The sequence below is a fragment of the Daldinia vernicosa genome, assembly GCF_022497035.1.
Source record: "Daldinia vernicosa strain CBS 139.73 unplaced genomic scaffold F5Y00scaffold_4, whole genome shotgun sequence".
Taxonomy (NCBI): Eukaryota; Fungi; Ascomycota; class Sordariomycetes; order Xylariales; family Hypoxylaceae; genus Daldinia; species Daldinia vernicosa.
The window spans coordinates 864,330-882,963 of record NW_025953920.1 but is presented as its reverse complement, the minus strand read 5'-3'; the positions used below and the strand labels follow the sequence as shown (position 1 = coordinate 882,963).

Sequence of the window (18,634 nt, the reverse complement as noted above, 5' to 3'; positions counted from 1 at the left end):
CACTTTCCATGTTGCAATGAGAATTAGATGAGCAGAATATAAGGTTCAGCGAATTGCCGCTTCCGTATGAGAAACAGGTTAGACTACGCGATCAATACAATGTTTGAGTCATCTCAGATAAAGAGAAAATTTTAAGTTTAGAGCTTGGTAGGGAGAAAGCGAACTTCTCGCTAAACAAGAAAACTTCTTAAGAGCCATAAAAAATCAAAGATACCTAATGTCTAATGCATATATTATTTCTACACAATATAAGTTTATAAAAGATGGAATTTCTATCCGACAACTCCTACTTTGCTTCGAATAACTATATCATATTATCTGTTTCCTAGATAATCTTCATTTGGTTTATATTATGTTTTATCTAACCATATCTTTCATTTTTTATCCTCGATGCTGTGGGCATTGACATTTGATTCGATGACTGTTATTTCGGACGGATCCTTCTAGATTACTGACACTGGTATTGTAGTAATTGTACAGTACCTAACAGCGAACTCTATCGTATAGCGTGCTACCTACCTGCTTTGGAACTAGCAGCTATGACTCTAGTCATTGCAAGCATCGGTCGAGGCCACCACAATTTCCATCATCTCCCATGTCCAACCGCACAATTCATCCTTCGGCCGGTCACACGCGTTACCACTAGATTCGTTGTAACCCGGCCGACTAATACTCCGCTTTGCACGCTTTGCGGGTCCCGAAAAGCCTGCAGCTTGTCAAATTGCTTGTCTAGCAGTTGTGAGCTTCTATTTGCGGTCCCGAGCCAAGCGAATCGCTCATATTTCGCTCCCCGGATTTCAGCTTACTCTCAACAACGTGCCCGACTCACCACGTCTGCAAATACCCGTCGAGGGTTGTATCAGCTGTGTTGCACAAGACCAGGCTCATCTAATTACGCCTCAATAGAAACGGTGCAACGGCATTGGCCACTTGTCTCATTGTCGCATTTGTCGCATACCTCTAATAGACATTTTTCAACGAGTTACCCCACAATGAGTGCTATTAGGTTAGATGGCACAGCCATCGCAAAGAAGATCCGCGAGGGACTGGCCGCTGAGATAGTCGAAAAGCAAAAGTCTAACCCCAAGTACCAGCCATGCCTCAAGATTATCCAAGGTTTGTAATTACCATACTCTATACTCTATATTCCATACTTCGTACTTCTATAATTCGGATATAATAGGTACTAACCTTGTTGTTACCTGGTATAGTCGGTGATCGATCTGATTCTTGTACGTCTTAATCCGGGGTTTCTGACTCAATCGCCGTAAGCAACCTGCGCCGCGGCTAATTCTCTCACCAGCAACTTATGTTCGCATGAAGCTTAAGGCCGCTCGAGAGGTAGGAATTCGAACTTTAATATATCGTTCCACATGTAATACCCCTGACCTAACCATTGTGACTCACGAAAGGCCAATATTACCTGCGAACTCCTGCATTTCCCTGAGGATATTACCGAGGCCGAACTCTTGGCACAACTACACGTCCTAAATAATGACTCTACCGTGTCCGGCATCCTAGTTCAGCTACCGGTGCCCAAGCATATCGACGAGTACACCATTACTTCCGCCGTCGCGGATGAAAAAGATGTCGATGGTTTCGGTACCAGAAACATCGGCGAGCTCGCCAAGAAAGGTGGCCACCCATTCTTTATCCCCTGTACTCCCAAGGGAGTCATGGTCCTCTTAGAGGAAGCTGGTGTGGACCTGAAGGGCAAGGACGCCGTGGTTCTCGGCCGAAGCGACATCGTCGGCAGCCCGGTCAGTTACTTGTTGAAAAACGCCGACGCAACCGTCACCGTCTGCCATTCTAAGACTGAAGGCATCGAGGAGAAATTAAAGAAGGCAGATATCGTCGTTGCCGCTATTGGCCAACCGGCCTTCGTAAAAGGAGAATGGCTCAAACAAGGTGCCGTGGTTATCGATGTGGGAACCAACTACATTCCTGACGCATCCAAGAAGTCAGGCCAACGGCTGGTAGGTGATGTAGAATTTGAGTCGGCTTCCCAGGTTGCTTCCTATATCACACCGGTTCCCGGTGGTGTAGGACCTATGACGGTTGCTATGTTATTGCAAAATGTTGTTAATGCAACCACCATGTATTTCGAGCGACAAAAACAAAGGCGTATCGTTCCGCTTCCTCTCAATCTGCGTTCTCCAGTTCCCTCTGATATCGAGGTTTCAAGATCACAGCCACCGAAGCCCATTACGCGAGTCGCAGAAGAGATTGGTATTGCGCATCATGAGTTGGAACCATATGGCGCATATAAAGCCAAGGTGGACCTCACCCTTTTAAAGCGTCTGGAACACCGTCAAAATGGCCGATATGTTGTAGTTACAGGTATCACTCCCACGCCGTTAGGTGAAGGGAAGTCCACCACGACCATGGGCTTGGCTCAAGCATTGGGTGCGCATTTAGGTCGAATTACCTTCGCTAATGTCCGACAGCCGAGTCAAGGCCCTACCTTTGGTATCAAGGGAGGTGCAGCTGGCGGTGGGTACAGTCAAGTTATACCCATGGATGAATTCAACTTGCACTTAACTGGTGATATCCATGCTATCACCGCAGCGAACAACCTTCTTGCCGCTGCAATCGAGACTCGTATGTTCCACGAGAACACTCAGAAGGATGGCCCCCTTTATCGAAGATTGGTGCCAGCGAAGAACGGAAAGAGGACATTTGCGCCAGTCATGTTCCGCCGATTGAAGAAGCTAGGAATCGACAAGATTGACCCTGACGAGCTTACCGAAGATGAAATCCACCGGTTCGCTAGACTAGACATCGACCCGGAAACTATCACCTGGAGGCGCGTACTGGATGTAAACGACCGCCACTTACGTGGTGTCACTGTTGGTACTGCGCCAACTGAAAAGGGGCAAAGCCGAAACACCGGGTTTGATATTTCCGTTGCTAGCGAATGTATGGCTATTCTGGCGATGAGCACAAGTCTTGCTGATATGCGAGAAAGGCTAGGCCGAATGGTCGTTGCTACATCGAGGTCGGGAGACCCGGTCACCTGTGATGATATAGGAGCCGGTGGTGCATTGACAGCTCTCATGAAGGACGCCATCAAGCCAAACTTGATGCAAACACTAGAGGGAACGCCTGTATTTGTTCATGCTGGTCCTTTCGCCAATATTAGTATTGGCAACAGCTCTATCCTTGCCGACAAGATGGCGCTCAAGCTAGCAGGTACAGAGCCTGATGAGGATCACAACGTCAAGGCAGGATTCGCTGTCACTGAAGCTGGTTTCGACTTCACTATGGGAGGTGAGCGATTCTTCAACATCAAGTGCCGTGCCTCTGGCCTAGTGCCCGATGTAGTCGTCATCGTTGCTACTGTTCGCGCCTTGAAGGTGCACGGCGGCGGCCCGCCCATTGCTCCCGGTGCGCCGTTGGACCCTGTGTATAAGCAGGAGAACGTCGAGATCCTCCGAAACGGTTGCGTGAACCTCAAGAAGCATATCGAAAACGCCAAGGCTTATGGCTGCCCCGTCGTGGTTGCCATCAATAAGTTTGCCACCGATACCGATGCTGAGATTGCTGCGCTACGAGAGGAGGCCATTGCTGCCGGTGCCGAAGACGCCATCCTAGCAAACCACTGGGCCGAAGGTGGTAAGGGCGCCGTAGATCTTGCCAAGGGAGTCATCGCCGCTTCTGAAAAACCAAAGGACTTCAAGCTACTGTACGATGTGGGTGAGGGTACTATCGAGCAACGCATGGAGAGTATCTGCCAGAAAATGTACGGCGCGTCCGCTGTCGAATTTAGCGAGCTTGCCCAAAAGAAGATCGACACATACACAAAACAGGGCTTTGGAAACCTCCCAATCTGCATCGCTAAGACCCAATATTCGCTCTCCCATGACCCGAATCTTAAGGGTGCACCGACCGGCTTCACCGTTCCAATTAGGGATGTAAGGATGGCCGCAGGTGCAGGATATCTGTAAGTGTATTGGCATGTCCCTATATAGATCATAAGCTAAACTTGAATAGGTACGCCCTTGCTGCTGACATCCAAACAATTCCTGGCCTGCCCACTGCCCCGGGATACCTGAATGTGGATGTTGATACCGAGACAGGCGAGATTGATGGACTCTTCTAGATGCTAAACAGCCATTAGTGTATGCTTATACACATTTGTTATAACAAAAAGTAGCGTAGATGCGGTACGAATAGATATCAACTAGCTAGACGGGGGACTCTATGCATTTGGGTAGCTTCGACGGATTCAACCACGTAGGAGCATTAGGCCAGGAGGAGTATACTAGATACGGCGACTCGAGGGCCGGCGTCTATTATTGTACATGATAACTTCAACAGTAGTGTATGCCGCAGGACTGTCTGTTTGCTGCTGTCATACGTGCCCAATATGGGTAGTAGGATACTTAGAAATAAATGCGATGAATCAAATATTTGTAGAACTTAATTTGCATGTTTATTGTAGACGCTACAAGCTACCATTAGCTCGTGTTCTATTATAACTTGGCTCTGGAAATATACCTAGGTATGTACATCAAGGCTCTCCGAGCATCCTCGTTCACATATCTTAGATTCCTCGCTGATGAATATCAGGTACCGTATTCATCCCAAGTTAGACATGTTAGGGGTAATAAAGATTATTGATTCGCTTTCCTCGACTGACTGACTAACTACCTTCCTAGCGACCAGCATTATTATGCCTCCTACTCTATTCGACTCACTTCGCGTCCGCATCCCATCCAAATGCTTTCCTACTTGCTCCCTTCTTCTCAGTCTCGCTTCCATATTTCTCTTCCTAATCCTATGTCGTCGCGGTAGTTCTGTAGACCCACGCGCGTCGAAGTATGATATCGCCTCTCTCTTTACTCCGCGCCCTTTTCTTCTTCTCCTTCCTAGGTATCTTTCCAATATCGGAAACTCGACTTTCTGACAGCTTTCTTCTACATAAGTAGATAGGATAGATATAGTAGCAGTGATATTGGCAACCTAGTAGTTCCCGCCAAAAAACAAGAGAAGAAGAAATATGTGCTTGCTTGTAGATAGAAGCCTCCCTCATGCAGGGTATTGGCCCGCTTGCTGACCTGTCTGTGCCGCTGTGCAGGATCGGATTCTCGCCGGTATTAAATAAATAGGTAGGAATGCACGCTTTATCCCGTCTTGGTGCCCATCCACCCATGCTGCGCTCCCTGGTAGGAGAAAACGAACGAATACGATGACGATATCGATAGTCAAGTTCGTATCTCATGAACCATTCGAAACTTCATCTGCCCAGTCTGCTATCCTTTTAGAATGCCGCTGCGGGTTTCAGGTCCGAGTATGCCCAGAAATCGATTAAAGGGGCCGAGTAGTTTCAGAAGGAGTAATGTATAAGGGTAGAGAAGGGGGGAGCTAAAGCTAAGGAGGTCCAGTTTTTCAACAGGTATCCATCTCCATCGTACAACCATCGCTCTAAGTCAATAGTACAAGACTGTATAATCTACTTTGCATATCAGGTTGCTGAAGCCGACGAGATAGCTGGCTTCTTAGCATCGGGTTGTTCTGAGCCCGTGCTCCCGGGCCCTTCGTCTAAGTTCCTCTTTTGACCAGCGATTTGGTCGACTACGCCCGCGCTGGGTGGTGCAGGACTGCATATATTGGGTACCGGCGCAGGTGCGGATGCAGGCGCGACGGCCTTGCTATGTAGCTCGTGTTGCCCAACACCTCCGTTGCTATTGACAGATCCGTCCTCCCGCAATCTTTTCTGTCCAATTTGATCAACGACACCTGCGCTAGGTGGTGCTGGAGTAGACATGTTAGGTGTGGGAGCTTTAACCGGCTCCGGTCTGTCGGCAGTTCCTTGACTATGGCTGAACGCATCGTCGTGTGGTCGCTTCTGCCCCGCGATTTGATCAACAACGCCTGCGCTTGGTAGCGCTGGACTGGAAACATTGTGCATCGGTGCTGCCGGTACGCCCGGGCTTGGCAGATTTGGTGCACCTGTTGATTCCTTGCGCATAACAGAAGGTCGACTTATTGAGTTTACCCCTGGGCGCGAGATACCCATCGGGGTTGGACGTTGGATTGAAACACCGGGACGGGTAACTGATGGCGTTGGCCTTGTACTGGTGGCCTGGATAGTATGTGAGGGCATACTTGGTAATATTCCTTGACTGGTTTGAGCGGTCCCCGTTGTAGGAGTAGGGGGCTGAGTTGGAGCCGGTGATGCAGATGGAGCTTGTCGCGGAACTTGTTGCGGAGCCTGAGTTACCCCTGAAAGCGGAGGTTGTACCTGGAGGTTATGCGCTCTGCGCGCATCTGCAATTATCTGCGTGACAGATTTAACCATCAACCTGTCCGCCTCCTCCCAGCCTTGAATCGGTCCAGCATTTGGCAAACCTTGGGCTCGGTTAATAGCCAAGTCCACGATAGCTTCTGCTTGGTCCGTCTTCTTCTTAAGAGCGACAACCATAGTACCCCTAAAGTTCCTGATTCTGCGTTGTATTTCAGCCTCAAGTGTGGCCGCGGGTGCTGGACTTGGCGTTGGTGCGCTCGGAGTCGGCGTTGATTTCGCAGCATTTGGTAAGGTCGAGGTGGGAGCGGGAGATGCGGACGTTGCCTGCTGTTGTCGCTTCGCTTGCATTTCGGTAATCATATTTTGTACCGCGTTAAATAGTGTTTTTTCGACTGATTCAAACCCAGGAGGTACACTGGTTTGGGCTGATAACCCTCGCGCACGACCTATGGCCGAGTCAATGATTTGTGCAGCATGGGGTGTCTGCTTCGAAATAACGTTCAACATGTTTCCCCTAAACTGAGCAATGGCTCGCTCGATTTCTGGTGATAGCGGTGATCGGACTGTATTCTCAGGAATACTCGATATCTGTTGCGGTTGCTGGGGTTGTGAGGGGGGTTGAGCTAGAGGTTGTTGCACTGGAGCTGCGGGTAGTGCCTGAGGGTTTTGTACCGCAGGAGCTTCCGATTTGACGGGAATATTAATTGGAGGGGGCGGTTTCGCGTAAGGCGAGCTGTATGTACTTTGCTGGGCGTTAATGGATTGCCTGGCCAGATACGCAGGGGGCAATTGTGCAGGCGCGGGAGATTGCGTCGAGTAAACTGGCTGAACGACTGGTTGAGAAGATTGTGCTGAAAGGGGCTGAGGAGGTTGGTTTGTAGGAGGGTGGTATCCTGTTGGTATCTGCTTCGTGTCGTTGGTATAGTGTGATACATTATGGCCGTAGTTATAGTTGCCCGCAGGTAAGTAAGATCCGTTTTGGTAATACTGTGTTGATAGCTGTGAGTGAAGGTGGGCCGATCCAAGCTGTCGATCTGGTGAGCTTGCTTTGCGCTTCTTTCCGGCATCAAGCTCAACGCCGGGAACACGAGACCAAAGTCCGGTTCCCTCAGCCTTCTTGAAGGCTTCGTTCCCAATTAGATTATGCCGGACACTACTTTCCCATCCTTTTGTCTCGGCAGAGAAGTAGAACCATGGATATTTTGACATAATCCTCTTGTAGATTTGTTTCAAGGTTAGGCCATCCGGAGGACCATTGGTTAAGGCCTCATCAATCAGAACGCCGTAGTTTTTGGTGGGTTTCTGTAGTTGTTCTTCGGTAAAGTCCTCCTTTCGGAGCTCCAAAGGCGGTGACTTCGGTCGGACCTTCTTCTCTTTCTTTTCCCTCGCCCGCCTCTCGGCATCGGAACCTTCTTCGCCTTCTTCCTTTGGCCTTCGTTTATTATACTTTCTCTTCTCCGGCTTGTCTCCATCCTCAGGGAGAGGATTCTTCCTAGGTCGGCCTACTGGCCGTTTAATCTTCTCACTCTGTCCTTGCGGGTCCTGGGGAATAGTCTTCTTAGAGGTCTCTTGCATCTGCTTCTTAAGTAGCCGCCGTTCCCTCTTTGACATTATTCCATCTTTAGGTGGTCGCCCTGGACCACGCCGTTTCGGCATATCAGAAGTCATAAACTGGGACTGATGCATGTCCTGAAGTTCGGTGGAGTCCCTCATGCCAATATTCGACTCGTCTACTTCATCAGACTGTAGCTCAGTGACTCCTTGATCGTCACCTTCTTCGTCTTCGCCTTCGCCTTCGCCGTCATTGTCGCCTTCACCTTCACCGTTGCCATCCCCTTCTCCATTACCTTCATCAGACCCAACGACAGGTGTCGGTACATTCTCAATCTCTGATAGCTCTTCGCTTGTGTCTCGAAAGTTCTCATGGTCGGAGTGTTCAAAGTCAAAGCTCATCTCCTTGCCTCCAATAGACATACGTTTACTCGATGTCTCCTCCTCGTGATATTCCTCGCCGCCTGTCTTACCTAATTGAACACCGTTGAGGATAAATGTGAACTCCACATCTTTGATTTGAAGTCGATCTCCGCTCCTGAGGGTGACTGGATCGTCGAGACCGTAATGCGTGTCATCGCAGAAAAACCCATTCTTGTGTAGGGCAACAGCCTCAAATACGCCTCTTTTCTCATTAAATTCGATCTTAAGATGTTGTCTCGATATACCGCGAGTTTTACTTGCGATATCTGGTCCGGGAGAATGAATACCCACGAATGGAATGTGAGAGGGCGACGGTTGCAAGGTGCCTAAATCTACAGCGGCGGCTCCGGGAGTGTGGGAAACATATTGTCTGTTGGACTTGACATGGTCACTTTGAGCGTCTTCGTCACCGTTATGAGACCTATTCGCAGAACTTGGGCGACGTTTCTTCACAGGCCGGACATTATCTTCACCATCCGACTCGGGGCCTAGCATGCCACCTTCTTCGCTCACATAGGATTTACTAAATTTCCCGCGGTCGACGTTGAGGGGCGTCGGGGGAGGCAATCCATTTCTCGCATTCTCTTCCACTTTGCGTCTGTAGTTTAATTCCCTCTTCTCATCCCTCCTAGCTTGGTCCATGGCCCGTTGATCGCGACCAATAATGACAGCGTAGGTAGTCATCTGAAAAACACTATCGGCAAATTCTATCCTGGCAAAAGATTCTAACTTTTGGCTGGCGCTAGTCGATGTGCGGTCGCCGCTTGTCGTCACAGCGTCGCTTTCCTGGGGAGTAAACGAGGCCTGTAAGGAGACCTCAGAGGGGGCTACAATGGAGGGCCCCTGATTCTGGAAGAGGGCCGAACTAGCCTGGGCGATATTCATGATATAGGCATTGGGTTGTACGGTACCCTGGGTGTGTCGCAAGTTAGAAGACATGGTTCGAGACGAGAAATCCATGCCTGCGGGTTCGGGGTCGGTGGTCGCGACAGCTTCCACTTGGTTGCGCGATCGTTGTGCATTGTCTAGTATTTGGGTTCGATTGAGTTTCATAGAAAAGGTATCTGTAGCTACGCTCAAGTTGGTAGAGGCTAGATGGACGGCCGAGGCGTGTTCAGAGGCTCCATTCGTAGCTGGTAGAGGCCCGGTAGAGAGGTCGGGAACATCGTCATTATCGCCAACGTTCACTTGGGTCGCTGCCGGCGTAGAAAGGGGAGAGACGGTAGGGGGCGAAGGCATTGAATGCATCTCTTGAATGTCATCGCGGTAGGTATCTTGTTGAACGGAAAAAGCTATCGGCGCATTCGCATCGGCAGTAGCAACAGATGCGGAATCTGGATCGGGTGCGGGCGGCACGCTTGGCGGCGGAGAGCCGTGATGTACTACTGGTTGGCGACCAGGATAGGTCGCGGCAGCTATGGACGAAGTCATCGCTGTTGAATTAAATACAGCTCCTTCGTCTACGGCGTGCCGGTTTGGGGTTTGCTAGAGAAATGGTATGGAGAGTTGAAGGTGGGTGTACTGCCAGTAGAAGGGAACGGGATTGTTGTGACCGCCTTCCCGCAACGTAAAAAAAATACAGCAAATGCTAATGGCTTGCAATGGCTCTAATGGTCCGACAGTGCCAAACCTTCTGATTTCCAGATCCCCCCGCCAAGACCCTTTGCAGCCACTAACAGCCACTAACCTGCAAAGGTACTGGTTGCTTTTTCTGCGCAGGTTCGGGTAGAGCTTGTTGGCTAACTGTGATTGGTTGTAATTGGTCGGTAGGGGGTGAACTAATCGACGCTTTAAAGCTAACTTGGTTAGGTTGTTAGCTTCTGCAGCAATTGCAGCAATGCAGCTTTCTCCTCGAACCATATGGTCAACTGCGCTTTATTTTTGCAGCTGTTTCCAGTCTCACACCTAGTGTAGACGTGTGTAACGGATAGATATGATAAGAAAGTTTCCCGTCAATCATCACGGGCATCTTTCTGCAAGATTGGCAAATATATCCATACTTACACCATCTTTGGTCAATTGACACGAGACTAATGCAGATGCCCAATATGTACTGCTCGAGTGTACATATCGGGCTTCAAGGCACATCGAGTCAATTTAGATGCATAGAAGGTGAGATCAAACTCTCAAGTCATCACAAGACTAAGTTCACATTCACATCAACCAGATATTCATAGTAACTTCAATAACTGAACAGATTCGAAGCATGTAAGTCACTATCTAGTTAGTTATAAATTTGTACAAACCTTGTAGGTTAGTATCTTATAAAAACATAAAATATACTAGGTAAATCATATTTAGAGCATCATCTAAGATGTAGTAACTCTAACAATGAGGTACCTAGAATTATTTTACATTACATCACGGTGCCTCGGAAAAAAGGCCCCAAGTTATATATTTGTTAAACAAGTAGCTATCTCATTCTTAATGATGAAAGTCGTATAGCTACCTAATATTCTTTAACTGTGTAATAGAGGCCGTCTTTCGCCCGATAGGTGACTGCTTCTCTTCTCCATCCAATCCGCAAACTTGTAGGCCCAGTGGCAGAGCATTCCAGCTACAAACCCAACAGCGTCGTTCTTGAAAGCCAGTATACCTGCCGTAGTCATGAGCATGACAGTCCATCTCTCTGACCTTTCTTTGTCCGAGATGTTCTTATGCCTCTTCTGTTGATCCTGATCTACTGACGACTCCCATAGATCTGAGGCGCCGTGGTTCAGGCTCTGGCCCACCTTTGCCAATTCCAGACCCGCAGCGATGACCATGATACCCAGAAGGCTCCTCGGAAACCCCTTTAGAAGATCCAGCAGCGTCTCACCGAAGACAATACCGAGGATCATCTTAAATAGACCTAGCAAGATGATGCTTGCACCGCTCCGCGCACCAAATCTGTACTGCGCTGCGAGGCCCCCAGCCCCGTGACAGACAGGCATAGCACCAAACCAACATCCTAAGAGATTCATACCAGCGACGCTGATGCCGAGGGCGGTGACGCTAGGTGTCGGCAGATCGGGTAGCAGATCCGTCGCGAGAGCACTCGCGGCAATGATCGAATTTAACGTCGTCAGTGGCAGCTGCGCGATGCCCATGCCGATAGCATCAGCACTCCACCACGGGAGTGCAAACCAGGGGTGCCAGACATGGAAATGCGGTAGATGGTGGGAGCTCGTAGTAACGAATAAAATGGCAAGGACTAGGCCGGTAACAAATATAATCAGGGCGTACGGAAACCGAGATACTCTCTGGGTAAATATGAGTAGCAAGAAGGCGGCTAACGACCAGACGAGGTTGTCGAGAGCGAAAGCCCAATTATGGACGAAGGGCTGAAGCAAAGAGCTACCCGCGGAGATGATGAGGGAAAGACCAGCGCCGAACTGGATGCCTTTGACTACGGGAATGGGTATTATACGCGTAACCCAGTGCAATAGACCCGTAATGCTCAGGAGCAACACGATAATAGCTACCACGCTGCCTGCTGCTACGGTTTCGCGTTCCGAGGCGCGGGAGGCTATGGCTGCCGCTGCGATGGCCTTCATAGGCTGTACCGGTAGGGGAATACCGAATACGACACCGGTTGCGAGGTTGAAGAAGCCGGAAAACACAAGCGTTGTCGATAACGAGATTGAGCCGTTGACCGCGAGGGTGATCATAAGAGGCAGAAGGGTACCTAGATCGCCGAGGGCGCCCGATATCTCAGCAAGCGGCGAATTACGTATAGTTGCGACATTGTTGCGATGGAGTCGCTTGATGTTCGATATGAAGGCCATGGTTTTCGTCGGCTTTGGCCATATGTATTGGTGACTTAAAGATCATGTCAAGCCGTACGCATTACACAAGCCAACTCTACAATAGGTAGACATCAGCATATGAGGTCGGAAAGGTTTCAGCCGACTACGTCAGCGCGGAGATACCTTGCAACTCCGCAGCCTCTCTGCCTCTTCGGAACTACCCGAGACATGGGCCCTCTGATTTCTGATTTTTTTTTGCTTCTCGCAGTTATCTATCATATCGCCGTTTTCGGCACGTACAACTTTAGGTAATTAATTACATACCTGTAGGACGAATTAATGAGGTATAAATCTAGGTAGCATTAGAGTTGATCGGTAACATCAAACGTTACCTGACTATACATATATTAGGTTAGGTAGGTAACGTCGATGAGTTATACCTATGTTTGTGCAGCTCTAAGCGGTATTATGGATCTCTCTACTAGTAGCGCTAACAAAATGGTCACTTAACAAAGGACTTTGAAATAATTTTTTTCAACCTCGGTAGCACGCAACGATCCAGTCTCGATGCGGAGTAGCTCCGTAAGAGAAGACCAACAAGCGAAGTTCTACAGAGGTAGAATGGGTGTAACAACGGGTGCTGAGTATCTCACGGGTCACATTCCAAATCCAGCAAATACATAGGTATCAAGTCGAGACTTACAACGTCCACAGCTAGTTAGATCGCTACCAAGGATTTAACCCACGATATGCTTGCCTAAAAATGTATAGCGCTTGTTCGATCGATTCAGTCCGTATAACTACCTATGTATATTTATACTCCTTTTACACTTGTTTATAACTTAGGTATAGATTCCATAATTAGTTTAGTTCCAAGTATTATTGTATAAGTCGTTCACGTAGAATGCTGTCATACAGTCATAGTACTTGAAACATAAACCTTGAAACAAGGGAAATTGCGGGGTTCCAACGACACGAAGGTTATTAATAATGAGACCAAAAATATAGCTGTTTCCCAAGCCTCTAAGAATGGAAGACAACCGGGGAACTCGCCATCGGACGGGATCACTGTTGGAAGGATCTTGGAATAGCGCTCGGGATGTCAGGATCCCGAAACGTTAGGGCCGAACAATTAATCGCATCCATATATCCATCACTAGCCCCCTAAATCTACATAGAGACCTATTCTACCCAAGTTATAATATCCAAGTAGACTGCGCGAAATATTTTTTTTCTTGTCTTGTCAAATTGTTTCTTCTATACATTAATAGATTATTTCCTCGAGAATACCTAATTCAAGTTCTATTCGAATATAAATAAGTCGAATAACTTTATAGTACATTAGGTACCTACCTGGATATACATACACTTGCATACCTGTCTTGCCCCAGCGGGCAATACGCTCGAAAGGTATTGGCGGGGGTCAATAAGTCGCCGTCATGTTTTCAACAATATTATTGCTGCTAGGTGCAGCAGTTATATACTTTATATTCAATATTGTATCAGGGCTTAGAGCCAACATCGCTGCCGCTAAACGATCCGGCTTCCCTTACTTCATTGTTCGTAAGTTGATTAAATTTTAACTCTTTCAACCTCTACTTTCTCACTTGTTCCTGGATATTCATTCTCAGGTCGCAAAACTAACCTACCTCTCTTTATCACAGCTATTAGTCCATGGAACCGATCAGGTCAAATATTTCATAAGTTTTGGACCCGCCTATTCAGACTTCTTCCACGCAAATATTGGCAAGACATTGAACCGTGAGCAACCTAAACAACTCCTCCCACCACTATTACTCAGTAGTAATCTAATGCACGCAATATCAGTGTTTTGAATCCTAATTGGCAGTACGTGGAGAACCACAAAATATTCGCCAAACTCGGAGATACCTTTTTGGTTGTTTCCCCAGGAAGAATCATATGTTTTACGGAAAATGCAGAGGCAATTCACCAGATTACCTCAAAGCGAGAGGCGTTCCCGAAGCCCACAAAGTCTTATGCTATTCTTGCGCAATATGGCCAGAATGTAGTGACGCTCGAAGGCGCCGCTTGGCGCATGCACCGCAAGATTACCTCGGCTTCTTTCAACGAGAGGAATGCCGCGTTGGTGTTCAGGGAGTGTATCAGCCAAACACAGGGATTGATTAACATTTGGCTCGGCCCCGACGGCTTAGGAAACAAGACATTTAAGACTCTCGAGCACGATACGGCATCTCTCATGCTAAATATCATCGCAAACATCGGGTTCGGCCTTAAGATCCTCTGGCCTGGCCAAACGTTCCCACCCGATGCCGACCCTAGATTAACCAAGTACGGAACTCACGAACCTCCTCCAGGACACACGTTGAGTTTCGTAGAAGCGTTGGCTCGTACCCTGAAATATCTCATCCTCCTTCTGATCGCGCCGAAATGGATACTCAAAATCATCCCTAACAAGCACGCAAAACAAGCTCTAGAAGCAGAGGCGAACTTCTTAGGCTATATGAACGAGTTCTTACAGGAAAAGATTGAAGATGTGCAGAAAGGAAATAACGCGGAACAGGGTCTTGATATAATGGGCTCGTTGGTACGCACAAGTTACGGAGACGTACCGGCCAATGGATCAACTAAAAAAGGAACCCAAGTCGCACGACTATCGGACTCGGAAATCATAGGCAATGCATTTGTGAATATAGTAGCAGGACATGAGACCACAGCTAATGTTCTCCATTTTACACTCGCCTACTTAGCAGCAAGTCCAGCTTCTCAAAGGAGATTGCAACGGGACATTGATAACCTTCTAGGAAACACGGATGCAGAGACATGGGATTATGAGGCGTGTCTAAACCCTCTACTCGGCTCAATGGTTGGTGCTGTCATTAACGAAACACTTCGTCTACTACCGCCTGTGGTGGATATACCGAAGATGGTAACCCCGGCGCAAGACCAATCCGTCACTATACAAGGAGTGGGACACGTACTCCCTCGCGACTCATCTATTGGCGTAGTGGTCGCAGCCGCACAACGGAATCCGATATACTGGCCGACCAAGCCAAGCAAGATCACTGGTGCTGAGACGGACATGGATGACTTTGTTCCTGAGCGATGGTTCCAAACGGATTCAACAAAGGGCAGTAGCACTGCAATGGAGAGCGGGGATACGGAGGATTTCGGCGGCTACACCGGATCCGATACTAGCGCACAGCTGTACCGCCCGCCACGGGGCTCGTTTATCCCCTTCTCAGACGGCGCACGAGCGTGCCTAGGCCGCCGCGTAGCAATCGTGGAGCTAGTCTCGGCATTGGCCGTTATCTTCCAGAAGTATAGCATCGAGCTCGCAGTAGACGAGTGGGCGAGCGACGAAAAGGTTGCGAATATGAGCCAAGACGAGAAGGCGAGCTTATACAAACTGGCGCAAGAGACATCGAGGGAAACTGTGAAAGAAGCTAGAAGCTATATTACGTTAAAGCTACATGGGGATAAGTATATCCCTGTGAGATTGGTTAAGAGAGGCAACGAGAGGTTTGTTAACTATATCGATTCATGAATCGTGCGGTTAAGAGGGAAGAGCTCCATTGTTCAACATCGGTTACCTATTGTATAACTATGTGAGCATCTCTAAAAGGCATAAGTCATATATACATCAGGGGCACTAGCAGAGAGACCCTTTTGCATACAGATTAGGATAGTTACACGACGAAACATAAAAAGACCCATCTTCAAGCATCCAAGGATCCTTCTATACACAAACTAGACGTCGCCGAGTTTCAACAATACCTACGTATTGACACGTCTAACGCCCCAATTTTTGAAAAATTCGAATTTCTTTAAGACGTGGCAGCGCGTTTGTCATTGACGAGAGCTTGGTCTCCACAGTCCACAGGGAGTAAACAAGTAAAATGGGACGATCCTGGACGATGACACCTCGACATAGCAAATCACAAGCTTAGATTTCCCAATCGGTGCACCGTGCATCCATATCCCGCTTTCCTATTATTGGCGTATTAGCTAAGGTTTAGGTACTAAATCTAGCCTAAAAATACTAGGTTAGTGAGAAGTACCGCACTATGGGGGGTTAAGAGCGAACCACAGCAGCAGAGCAGATCCTAGTAGCCCCCAAAGCAAGGTCAGGCAGGAAAGCGGCAGCTTGATTAGCAGGTAGACCTTGGGCGCTCCCGCACCTGCTGTACCTGCTGCACCTGCACGTCAACAGACAAGACAGAAATAAGAAAACATAAACAACTCAAGCGCACCGCCGCGGGAAATCCTCCCTGTCTTTTTTCCTTCTTAGCCTCCCATCAATCACACTTACGGCTACGTACACACGCGCCCCTCGCAACACGGCGCAATCTGATATCTCTCATATCTCATTATCATCACCACCATCAATACATAACCTCGTCTTAGCAACTTAACAAACACCCCCCTAGCTACGTCACGGACCACTAGCTGCTATTTTCTTAATAATTATTGCATCTTAATCGCCTACCCTGCGCGACACCGCTTATACCAATTCAAGCAAAGCTACAGGCCTGCATCCAACAATGTCCGGCGCAAACAGTTGGCTGCAGAGGCAGCGAAAGACTGATTTGGCCGAGCTTGCCCAGTACACAGGTCTCAGGAAGTATGTACTATTTTATTATTAGAATACCAATCCCACAAATTTGTCCCCAATTCGAAGCTTGTTGCATTTGTGTTATCGTGAAGTTTGTTCGCGACTCGGCGTTAGTACGCCCCAAGACAGCACTTATATAGGTAGATTATTACATCACCATCTCCGTCCCGTCTGGAATGCGGGAATGCGGGAATGCGGAATGATGAGATGATGGCATTCTTCGGCCCCACGCGCCGATCCGAGACAAGAATAGCATAGCATGGCTAACACGTTTTCCCTTTGTTTGCGAAAAATAGTTACGAATCGTTAAAGAAAACTGAACTCGAACTTGCCCTTGATGAATATTTGTCTGAGAACTCGTCTACCTTCTCGTCCGACCCCAAACTCGCCAACTACTACTCTAGCCGCGCCCGAACTGTTGGGTCTCCAGTCAAGAGGGATGCTCCCGAGGGTGCCGTAGAGAGGCTAAAGGTTGCTAGACGACGAGTGACCAAGGCTGCCGAGGAGATTCTCGATCCAGAGTAAGTCACGCCGCGGTTCGTAATAGCTGTGTGCTGCCCATCTTGGGTATCTCGACCCATCTACTAACATTAACTTATAGGTCTAGGTCTGATGATGAGGAGCCTACGAGCACCGCCAACGCTCTCGCGCGTACTCCTGGCCGTGCCCTCTCTCTTGCAGGCCGCATCTCGCTTCCTGCCACTCCCGCGGATGTTGCCGAAGCTGTCGACCGCTCTACCGTCGCTGTCAAGACGCACGTCGTGTCCCTAATCAAAGAGTCGGGAATCACAGAAGCCACGCAAGCAACGCGTGAGAGCTTGTCAACCGTGACCTCGGTGCTCTTCGCTATCTCCGCGTTTGAGCTCTACTTCTTGCGTCCCGAAATCCTGCCCGACCGATATGCCTTCACCGTCCCCGCTATCACCTTTCTCGGCACGAGGGATTTCCCCGTCTTCGTTCCAGACATGTTCCTACTCTTAACCTCGTCCTTCTGGTCTCCTGCACTTCTCTGGGCTTTTACGAGCGCTATCCTGCCTAGTATTGCTGGTTACTTTTTCAATTTGACTATCAACGCGAACCACGGTCGCCCGGGCCGCCGCTCGCACGCGTTGGAATCGGTTGTAGACCCATTGACCTTCAGCATCGCCAAGGCTCTGATCTCTTATGTGGTCTACGGCCAAGGCATTACGTTTGGTGGCTGGATAGACGAGACGTCTATTGCTCGCATCAGCACGGCCATATACGGTGGCTACAAGGGTATCCTGACCGGCACTGCCATCACCGGCGTCTTGAGCATCTACGACGCTGTGCTTAAGAAGTAAAGGGAGGGGAGAGCACATTCAAATCCAACTGCTGGCGGCTGTAACAGCAGAAGATTTCCAATCATAACCTCACTTTCTATATATCACTCCCAGTCTCACACTGCTAAAACGTCGCTTTCATCCGGTTGATCACTTTAATTTTCTCATTAGGAGCCCCGAGGGCTGGCGGCCGGTGGCGTTCAACGGCGTTGACGGGTGTTCTGTGGCGTTCGGTTCCCTTATACTACGCCCCGATACCAGCCGGTTTCCGGTCCCATCACATACCTCAACCACCACCACCCCCTATATACCTGCTCCTGCCCTATCCACCCTATCTCAAGATCCCGCTCTTCCCCGAGGTCGGAGTGCTTCCGACTGGCTCCCGGGTCGGGCCAGGTCGGAACTAACCTATCTAGTAATTCTGGACAATCAACCATCCCGGACGTCCCGGTTAGGCGTCTTTGTTTTACATTTGATTTGGTTACGCGCTTGAAGTAGATTCCTGTATTTCATGATCTCGCAATAGGCGGGCCTGCTTTCTTGTTTATATCAAGTATTCGACGTTGGCTAGTCGTCTTTCCCTCCCTATTCCGCGTGCGCCCCATTGGAAAATTATCGAATAGCCATTTTTTCTCGCAAGGGTCTCGCACCGTGGGGTTGGGTTGGGTTGGGTAGCTATTTTCCACGCTTCTTGTTTATATACTCTGTTCTGGTTATTCTCGAAGGGATGGAAGGGATCCGGATGGATGGTTGGGTTGACATAATGATATTCTCTCCCGTACGTGGT

The 18,634-nt window shown here is 48.7% G+C and overlaps 5 protein-coding genes across 5 annotated transcripts; 3 read left to right on the top strand and 2 right to left on the bottom strand.

Annotated features, from left to right (window-relative positions):
- Window positions 1-186: 186 nt before the first annotated feature.
- On the top strand, window positions 187-4,410 carry F5Y00DRAFT_225891 (formate-tetrahydrofolate ligase). Its single transcript, XM_048006234.1, has 5 exons — window positions 187-1,116; window positions 1,212-1,232; window positions 1,304-1,341; window positions 1,413-3,943; window positions 3,994-4,410. Exons 1-5 carry the CDS (start codon window positions 540-542, stop codon window positions 4,100-4,102), a joined length of 3,276 nt encoding a protein of 1,091 aa, XP_047869199.1. The 5' UTR covers window positions 187-539; the 3' UTR covers window positions 4,103-4,410.
- A 935-nt stretch (window positions 4,411-5,345) lies between these two features.
- F5Y00DRAFT_136047 (uncharacterized protein) lies at window positions 5,346-9,785 on the bottom strand. Its single transcript, XM_048004287.1, has one exon. The coding sequence runs from the start codon at window positions 9,653-9,655 to the stop codon at window positions 5,468-5,470; it is 4,188 nt and encodes a 1,395-aa protein (XP_047869198.1). The 5' UTR covers window positions 9,656-9,785; the 3' UTR covers window positions 5,346-5,467.
- Window positions 9,786-10,503: 718 nt separating this feature from the next.
- F5Y00DRAFT_225887 (uncharacterized protein) lies at window positions 10,504-12,376 on the bottom strand. The gene has a single exon (XM_048006233.1). The coding sequence runs from the start codon at window positions 11,989-11,991 to the stop codon at window positions 10,684-10,686; it is 1,308 nt and encodes a 435-aa protein (XP_047869197.1). The 5' UTR covers window positions 11,992-12,376; the 3' UTR covers window positions 10,504-10,683.
- A 792-nt stretch (window positions 12,377-13,168) lies between these two features.
- F5Y00DRAFT_225886 (cytochrome P450) lies at window positions 13,169-15,719 on the top strand. The gene is made up of 3 exons (XM_048006232.1): window positions 13,169-13,515; window positions 13,617-13,713; window positions 13,780-15,719. The coding sequence occupies exons 1-3, from the start codon at window positions 13,392-13,394 to the stop codon at window positions 15,476-15,478; spliced, it is 1,920 nt and encodes a 639-aa protein (XP_047869196.1). The 5' UTR covers window positions 13,169-13,391; the 3' UTR covers window positions 15,479-15,719.
- Window positions 15,720-16,107: 388 nt separating this feature from the next.
- Window positions 16,108-17,977, top strand: F5Y00DRAFT_136011 (uncharacterized protein). The gene is made up of 3 exons (XM_048004286.1): window positions 16,108-16,555; window positions 16,843-17,067; window positions 17,148-17,977. The coding sequence occupies exons 1-3, from the start codon at window positions 16,476-16,478 to the stop codon at window positions 17,866-17,868; spliced, it is 1,026 nt and encodes a 341-aa protein (XP_047869195.1). The 5' UTR covers window positions 16,108-16,475; the 3' UTR covers window positions 17,869-17,977.
- The last annotated feature ends 657 nt before the right edge of the window (window positions 17,978-18,634 follow it).

Excerpts from the sequence above, each read along its gene's own strand:
- F5Y00DRAFT_225887 (XM_048006233.1), bottom strand. The coding sequence starts at position 11,991 with ATGGCCTTCATATCGAACATCAAGCGACTCCATCGCAACAATGTCGCA.
- F5Y00DRAFT_136011 (XM_048004286.1), top strand. The coding sequence starts at position 16,476 with ATGTCCGGCGCAAACAGTTGGCTGCAGAGGCAGCGAAAGACTGATTTG. Across the intron at positions 16,556-16,842 it reads CAGTACACAGGTCTCAGGAA|TTACGAATCGTTAAAGAAAA; the intron begins GTATGTACTATT and ends TGCGAAAAATAG. Across the intron at positions 17,068-17,147 it reads GAGGAGATTCTCGATCCAGA|GTCTAGGTCTGATGATGAGG; the intron begins GTAAGTCACGCC and ends ATTAACTTATAG.
- F5Y00DRAFT_136047 (XM_048004287.1), bottom strand. The coding sequence starts at position 9,655 with ATGACTTCGTCCATAGCTGCCGCGACCTATCCTGGTCGCCAACCAGTA.
- F5Y00DRAFT_225891 (XM_048006234.1), top strand. The coding sequence starts at position 540 with ATGACTCTAGTCATTGCAAGCATCGGTCGAGGCCACCACAATTTCCAT. Across the intron at positions 1,233-1,303 it reads CGGTGATCGATCTGATTCTT|CAACTTATGTTCGCATGAAG; the intron begins GTACGTCTTAAT and ends TTCTCTCACCAG. Across the intron at positions 1,342-1,412 it reads AGCTTAAGGCCGCTCGAGAG|GCCAATATTACCTGCGAACT; the intron begins GTAGGAATTCGA and ends GACTCACGAAAG.
- F5Y00DRAFT_225886 (XM_048006232.1), top strand. The coding sequence starts at position 13,392 with ATGTTTTCAACAATATTATTGCTGCTAGGTGCAGCAGTTATATACTTT. Across the intron at positions 13,516-13,616 it reads CTTCCCTTACTTCATTGTTC|CTATTAGTCCATGGAACCGA; the intron begins GTAAGTTGATTA and ends TCTTTATCACAG. Across the intron at positions 13,714-13,779 it reads TATTGGCAAGACATTGAACC|TGTTTTGAATCCTAATTGGC; the intron begins GTGAGCAACCTA and ends ACGCAATATCAG.